Source organism: Limulus polyphemus, unplaced genomic scaffold (assembly GCF_000517525.1).
Source record: "Limulus polyphemus unplaced genomic scaffold, Limulus_polyphemus-2.1.2 Scaffold9587, whole genome shotgun sequence".
Lineage (NCBI taxonomy): Eukaryota > Metazoa > Arthropoda > Merostomata > Xiphosura > Limulidae > Limulus > Limulus polyphemus.
Genome location: NW_013675197.1, coordinates 6,080 through 14,552, shown reverse-complemented (window position 1 = coordinate 14,552; position 8,473 = coordinate 6,080). Strand labels below are relative to the sequence as shown.

The 8,473-nt window shown below is 34.0% G+C and overlaps 1 protein-coding gene across 1 annotated transcript in view; it reads left to right on the top strand.

The window, feature by feature from the left end:
- LOC106475990 (tyrosine-protein phosphatase 10D-like) overlaps positions 1 to 8,473 on the top strand; it is a gene marked incomplete at its 3' end in the record, with an annotated part of 19,969 nt that overhangs the window by 5,976 nt on the left and 5,520 nt on the right. Inside the window, exons 3-8 of the mRNA XM_022379978.1 lie at positions 1,116 to 1,400; positions 2,579 to 2,854; positions 4,626 to 4,726; positions 5,479 to 5,647; positions 7,146 to 7,406; positions 7,920 to 8,063. Coding sequence (XP_022235686.1) covers positions 1,116 to 1,400; positions 2,579 to 2,854; positions 4,626 to 4,726; positions 5,479 to 5,647; positions 7,146 to 7,406; positions 7,920 to 8,063 — 1,236 coding nt within the window. The remainder of the gene's footprint in view (positions 1 to 1,115; positions 1,401 to 2,578; positions 2,855 to 4,625; positions 4,727 to 5,478; positions 5,648 to 7,145; positions 7,407 to 7,919; positions 8,064 to 8,473) is intronic.

Below are 8,473 nucleotides of genomic sequence, written 5' to 3'. Positions count from 1 at the left end.
ATAACCTCGATAGTATTACTCTAGCCGATGTCTGGTTGAATCCAATTATAACCTCGATAGTATTACTCTAGCCGATGTCTGGTTGAATCCAATTATAACCTCGATAGTGTTTCTCTAACTGATGTCTGGTTGAATCCAATTATAACCTCGATAGTGTTTCTCTAGCCGATGTCTGGTTGAATCCAATTATGCAGTATTTCTCTAGCCGATGTCTGGTTGAATCCAATTATGCAGTGTTACTCTAGCCGATGTCTGGTTGAATCCAATTATGTAGTTTTAATCTAGCCGACGTCTGGTTGAATCTGAGTTCAACATAACTCTGCTGTTATTACATTAAACAACTGTGTACTTAAAACCAAACAATCTATTGGTGTTACATTAACCATTGTCCAGTTGAAATCAAATATAATCCCATCAATGTTACCTTAACAGGTGTCTACTTGAAACCAGACATAACCCTACTGGTGTTACCTTAACTAATGTCCCGTTGAAACCAAGCATAACCCTACTGGTGTTACCTTAACAAATGTCCAGTTGATACCAGACATAATCTTACTGGTGTTACCTTGACTAATGTCCAGTTGAAACCAGACATAACCCTACTGGTGTTACCTTGACTAATGTCCAGTTGAAACCAGAAATAACCCTACTGGTGTTACCTTGACTAATGTCCAGTTGAAACCAGAAATAACCCTACTGGTGTTACCTTGACTAATGTCCAGTTGAAACCAGAAATAACCCTACTGGTGTTACCTTGACTAATGTCCCATTGAAACCAGGCATAACCCTACTGGTGTTACCTTGACTAATGTCCCGTTGAAACCAGGCATAACCCTACTGGTGTTACCTTAACCAATATCCAGTTGAAATCAGACATAACCCTACTGGTGTTACCTTAACCAATGTCCAGTTGAAACCAGACATAACCCTTCTACTGTTACATCTGTTGTTTTACAGAGCCCAATACCTCTAGTAGATTTATTGTGTGGTATCGAAATGAGACGACGCTACTTGTATAATATAATAACCAAACATAACCCTTCTACTGTTACATTAACCAATGTCCATTTGAAATCAAACTATAAATTGTCATTGTTACATCTGTTGTTTTACAGAGCCCAATACCCCTGGTAGATTTATTGTGTGGTATCGAAATGAGACGACGCTACTCGTATTATGGCAACCTCCTTACCCTTCTGGTATTTTTGACCAGTATAAAGTGAGTATCCAGCCACCTGATGCTATTCAGTCAGATTTATATGTAGACAAGGAAGGACAACCTCTAGGACCAGCACAGGCTGCTTTCTGGGGTCTTGTTCCAGGAAAAGCATACAATATATCAGTTCAGACTGTCAGTCAGAATCAGATTAGTGACCCTACAGAGGCCACGTACAGAACAGGTAATATTACATTGAATTAATAAGAAATAACACCTGGTTCACTGTAAAGACACTTGTAGAATTATCTATATAAAAAATTAACAATGAAAAGTGTGAGAGTTAGTAATATATAATTACAATAATATCCAAAATTATTATAGCTACTAATGTTTATGAAACTAACTTTAAGAAACTTACAATATATAATTACTTACAAAATACATAAAAACCAGTTTTTTTGCTTGCATGTTATGTCAATGATTTCTTAGAAAACTAGTCCTATGGAAACCTTCATGACCAATGGACTTAATGAAAAACACTTGTATGTATAGTTTAATAAATCACGGCATTAAATATATGTATGTAAGTGTATATTATTGTTGATTTTAATCTTAAGAAATTGAGTTGACTGAATTCCAGATTTTAGATAAAATCATGAGTTTCTGATCATGAAGTAAATAGGAACATTGATTAAATTGAAAATTTATGCTACAAAATACATTACTATGAATTATATTCTGTGCAAAGTATTAAGTAGCAGTTCAGCCTACTCAGTAGTAGTAGTATGTTTTTACTAAGCCCTTGTTCACAGGTATTGAGTGGAGTATTGTGACAGTAAGCTAGTTGTTTAGCCTACTTAGTAGCATGTTTCTACTAAGTCCTTGTACACAGGTATTGAGTGGAGTATTATGACAGTAAGCCAACAGTTTAGCCTACTTAGTAACATATTTTTACTAAATCCTTGTTCACAGGTATTGAGTGGAGTATTATGACAGTAAGCCAACAGTTTAGCCTACTAAGTGACATATTTTTACTAAGCCGTTGTTCACAGGTATTGAGTGGAGTATTATGACAGTAAGCCAACAGTTTAGCCTACTTAGTAACATATTTTTACTAAATCCTTGTACACAAGTATTGAGTGGGGTATTATGACAGTAAGCCAACAGTTTAGCCTATTCAATGGTGTTTTTTTTTTACTGAATTGTCATGTACAGGTAATGAGGGAATGAAAGTATAATAAATTAATCATTTAGCTAAATAAATACAACATTATAGATTGTATCTGTATCTCCATATTTTCTGGAGTTTCTGGGAAAGCTTGTTCAAATCTCCTAAGGAAATAGAAATGGAATGCTTTAATCATATTTCATTTCTTTACGGATGTTGGTTCATGCAGTGTTTATTATTGGTTCTTCTAGTTCCCCTTCGACCTAGCAACATAAGCTTTCCTCCTGAAGCAGTTGCTCCTTACTCCTTCAGCGTCTTATGGTCTCCACCCAAGACTCCTTCAGAATTTGATCGATACCAAGTTGCCATGAGTGGAAGAAACATCAAGTGGAAAGTGGTTGGTAAAGATGAAGACAGGATTGCCACCTTTAGCAAGGATCTCAAACCTGGACAGACATACGAGGTTATTGTAAAGACTGTCAGTGGCAATGTTGCCAGTTGGCCAATTACTGGCAATGTTACAACACGTAAGTTTACGTTTGAGGCGTTAGCAGCTGTGTCGCTTCAGTATCAGTGTGGTATGTAGCCATTTGATGGCAACATTACCTCTGCTGACGAAACAGATCTTTTATTACTTGGTATTTATTAAATTGCTGTTTCTCATAATACAAAACATCCAACAAATTTGACTATGCACACAGAATGACCCAAGTCATTTTCCCTAAATAATCCCATAAGAACATAATTATCACAAAAACTGTATAATAGACAAAAATTCTTAGTAACAAACTTTAAAAAATTACCCTTCTCAAAAGAGTTTACAAATTAATGTGTCAGAAAACTTAAAAATTCAACTGTTCCTCACCTTTCCCTTCCAATCAATATATTGTGTTGTCCATACTCAATCTCCTTCTGACCACTTTATTATATCTTATCTGTATAGTGTATCTAGATCCTCTCTCCTGACCAAGTTATTATATTATGTCTACACAATCTTCTTATAAACTATTATATTATAGCTTAGGATTAAGTAAGAAATCGTAAGCATATTATAGTAATTTACATGTTACCTTAAGAAATTACTAAAGTTAAATGTTACAAGCTGTTACTTCAGACATATCAGTAAAGTTGCATGTTACAAACTGTTACCTGTTGCAGTATCAACAGCAACAAAATAGAAGCAAATCAAATGCAATTGCTAAACAGGGAAAAATTATAGTTTTACAACTGAGTAATAGTTAATGCCAGGTTTTATTTTTTAATAAAGAAAACTTTGTTGATTTTTCTCCTATTTATTGTATTATTTTTTTATCAAACGAAATAAGTGTTTGTTTTGAGCCATGTCCTCAGACATAAAGAGACTTTTAAATGTCGAGTCTTGTCAACAGGTTTCTTCAACATGGGAATTACACATCCTTACTTATAATATGTTACATGAATCCTGAAGTGTTCTTGTCAACAAATTTGTGTGATACAACTTAACCTTATTGTTTTGCTGTTATAAAAATTTTACATCTAAATTCAGTTTGTATTCCTTAGTTCTTTTTAACCAAGATTTTAAGATGACATAAGAAAACCTAGGGATATACAGTGCAGCCCAATAAAAAGATAGTTTTTATGAATTTTTGATTGCACTTTCAGGTTGTGATAACAACGTTTTACTTATAACTGTGAGAGGATGTAACTTAAGTTGCGATTTTAACACATTTACCTCTGTTGAAAAAGTCTGATGAGTGGAGCAAGTATTTTTAGCTCTTTGAAAGAGGTTCTGATGATTCCTACTTTTTTATGTACAGGATCATGGAGATATATACTTTTGCATGTGTCTTTACAAAATATAAATTCTAAGGTCTGTTTTGGGTTTATGATGTACTTTTTCATATATCATGCTTAGATTACTCTGTGTAAAATTAAAATGCTTTATTGTAACAGGTAAAAGTTTTATTACATTTATTTATAGAAACTCTGTTATTTGTGATAATAAAACGATTCATTCTAACAGATAAAAGTATTTATTACACTATAAAAATAAATGTTTAAATTCAGTATTTTCAAGTGTTCATCTATTGTTTGTGTTAATCAAAAGCTATTTTTCTCATCTTTAAACTGTTGAAGATATTTATCTAATGCTGTAATTCTCATGTTTAAACATATGTTTATATAGAACCGTTAACTGTTGAAGATGTTTATGTAATGCTGTAATTCTCTTGTTTAACCATATGTTTATATAGAACCATTAACTGTTGAAGATATTTATGTAATGCTGTAATTCTCATGTTCAAACATGTGTCTATATAGAACCATTAACTGTTGAAGAGCTAAATGCAACTTCTGATGAGATAGGAGAAATCTGGTTGACATGGCAACCAAGCAATGACAGCATTCAGGACTCTTATGTGGTATTTTTTCTTTTTGTTTACTTCACCTGTTTACCCACACAAACAACTTTTACATGAACATAAACTCTGTATTCTCTTTTAATAATCCTATAAATGTAGGAAATAAATGTTAATTTTTGCTTAAATCTTGGAAACAGATAAGATTGAACATATTTAAGCTTTCTTCTTTCTTTTGTTTTGATCTTAGAAACACAAAAAAGAAACTTAAGAATATGATGAACACCAATTTCTGGTATTAAAAAATTTCTTAAGCAGTTAACTCATCTGAAATTTATCAAGACAGGACATTTACTGGTAGTTGCTAAGTTATACCATTATTCTTAATAATGAAAATAAACTCTAAAAATATGAAGTCAAATATAAGTTGGTGTATAATGAGTAAAGTCACACAAACTTGGATAAATCCACCAAAAATACAGAATTTTACAAACTGTCACTTTGAGAAATGTACTTGAGTAAGGAAGAACATTATGCTAATACCATAATAAACTGGCAAATAGAAATTTATAAGCATAATGAATTGGTTTATTTTGGGGGGAACATGTTTCGACAAAAGATTGTTTTGTCATCTTTATACCTATGTTCATACAAGGCAATGTTCTGTCGAAGTATGCAGTATGTTCTACCCAAAAATACACTACTTCAGTGTGGTTATAAATTATTGTTTGTCAATTTATTATTCTAAGAAATGTGTTACTAACTTTTGTTAGTCTTCCCTGGAATCTGTGCAAGGCTTAAGTTACTATTTTCAGATTAAATACCATGAGCAAGAAGCCTTTAACAGTGATGGAAGTGCTGAAGTGGTGAGAGAAACAGAATACAAGTTAAACCACTTGTTGCCAGGGAGAAACTATTCTGTTACAGTTTTAGCTGTCAGTAATAATGTAGGAAGCGAGCCAGCTACTGTCTATCAAACTACACGTAAGTTTTGTATTGTTTACCCTTTATCTGTGTCGGTTTATCCTGTGTTCTGTATCCATGTAGGTTTATCCTGTGTTCTGTATCCATGTAGGTTTACCCTGTGTAGTGTTATCCACGTAGGTTTACTCTGTGTAGTGTTATCCACGTAGGTTTACCCTGTGTAGTGTTATCCACGTAGGTTTACCCTGTGTAGTGTTATCCACGTAGGTTTACCCTGTGTGCTGTATCCACGTAGGTTTACCCTGTGTGCTGTATCCACGTAGGTTTACCCTGTGTAGTGTTATCCACGTAGGTTTACCCTGTGTGCTGTATCCACGTAGGTTTACCCTGTGTAGTGTTATCCACGTAGGTTTACCCTGTATACTGTATCTGTATAAGTGGCATGGAGAACAGTGTCTCAGGTACGTCATTAGTGTTATGAAGAAGAGTGGTTATTGATGCAGAAATTAAGTATTCTAATTGGCCAGCCTGGACTCCTCAACTTAAGAAAAATCATTGTGTTTGGCCAGCCAAAAACCTTTACTTGAAGTAACTAAACTAATCATTCTCATAGACTAGTCCAGAAACCTGACCTAAAGCAACCAACCGTTCTGGTAGACTAGCTCAGAACCCTGAACTAAAGCAACCAAACATTCTGGTAGACTAGCTCAGAACCCTGACCTGAAGTGACTAACCATTCTGGTAGAGTAGCTCAGAACCCTGAACTAAAGCAACCAAACATTCTGGTAAACTAGCCCAGAACCCTGACCTTAAGCGACTAACCATTCTGGTAGACTAGCCCAAAACCCTGACCTGAAGCGACTAACCATTCTGGTAGACTAGCTCAAAACTTTGACCTGAAGCGACTAACCATTCTGGTAGACTAGCTCAAAACTTTGACCTGAAGCGACTAACCATTCTGGTAGACTAGCTCAAAACTTTGACCTGAAGCGACTAACCATTCTGGTAGACTAGCTCAAAACCCTGACCTGAAGCGACTAACCATTCTGGTAGACTAGTCCAGAATCGTGACCTGAAGCGAATAATCATTTCGTGTAGTCTGCTCAGACCCAAAATCTAAATTAACCACTCTGAAACAACTAGGAATGGTGCCTCAAGGATGTTAAGAACAGTTTCTGATTTTCTTCTCAAGAATTGTGACATTCTATTTCACCACTAGTAGCAAGGGTGTGAATAGTACCAGAAGTGAACCAACACCCTATGGAAGTTGATCTTTTAGCAAGACCCAACATGTCTTCTGGAGGTGCATTGCTTTGTACCTTTGGTAGCATAGTGTTTATGGTAATGTTTTTTCTTTTTGTTGCATTTAAATAAAAACAATTTTATGTTGATGTTGAAGATACAGTGATTATTTAATAACATTCAATTCTTTAAAGCATCATTACTGCTCTCTTCTCTAAAGTTATGAAATGCTTAAAGTTGTCTTAGAAAACTCAACAACAAAAACTATTTATGATCTAGGCTATTTATTAACATTTTGATTGTTGTCCCACACCAGGCCCTGCAACACCTGTGATTGAAATCCTTGAACCATACAAGTCTGATCTGAATGTGTCATGGAAGTCTGACGTGACCAGCCGACAAGATTCTTATGCTGTGGTTTATTATAGAAACGACACCCAAGAGAGGAAGGAAGAGACAACTATGAATAACTGGTTGATTCTCGCTGGTTTATATCCAGGAGCTGGCTATCAAATAAAGGTGTATGCTGTGAGTCACGGCCTTCGAAGTGATCCACATTCTTACTTTCAAACTGTTCGTAAGTATTAAAACATTTGCCAATTAAAAGTTACTTATTTAAAACAAAATGGGTAACACGTATCTAAGTTTCTAAATCTGTAATGTTGTAAACACAAATTGAAATATTTCAAAGACCTATCACAAATATTATACATGTAAAACTGTTCATCTAAAGATTCCAAAGATACATTTACTCCCATTAATATAATTTATATAATCATTGTCGTACAATATTCTTTATGAATGATAACAGTGAATTGCAATAATGCATCTACTGCTAATGTTTCTGTAAAACACATTTTCTACATTAGTAAGAAAATTGTCAGGTGCAGTTAACAATGAATAGAAAATAAAAATAATTGTCTTCTTGGTATAGTTCATTCATAAAAACATAGTTTCCTGTTTTCATGTGTATATGTTTGTTAATTTCTGTTTTGCTTTTGGACAGAATATTGATCTGTTTACTAGATAAATAATCTCTCTGTAAGTGCTTAGTTCATGAACCTCTAATTTTCAACAATGTTTCCTGTAGCTCCTAAGTCACCTGAGAACTTCCAGATAGTAAAAGCAAGTAATTCTACCATGATCCTGACATGGAACCGTCCGGCTAATTCCCTCATAGACCATTATACTGTAAGATACAGACCAACAGACTCAACTTTCTGGAGGGAAATGGGTAGGAATAGATTACTTTCTTTCTTGACATATACAAAATATTAGAAATAAAGGAAGTTCACATGAATAAACAAAAAGAATATCAAGTTTGGTTATTTTGTTTTTATGTATGAAAAGCCTGAATCTATTTGAAAATGGAAATGAATAGATAGAAATAAAAGGGTTGTTTCCCATATTCATATGAATAGGTAGAAATAAAAGGGTTGTTTCCCATATTCATATGAATAGTTAGAAATAAAAGGGTTGTTTTCCATATTCATATGAATAGTTAGAAATAAAAGGGTTGTTTTCCATATTCAAATGAATAGATAGAAATAAAAGGGTTGTTTCTCATATTCAAATGAATAGATAGAAATAAAAGGGTTGTTTTCCATATTCATATGAATAGTTAGAAATAAAAGGGTTGTTTCC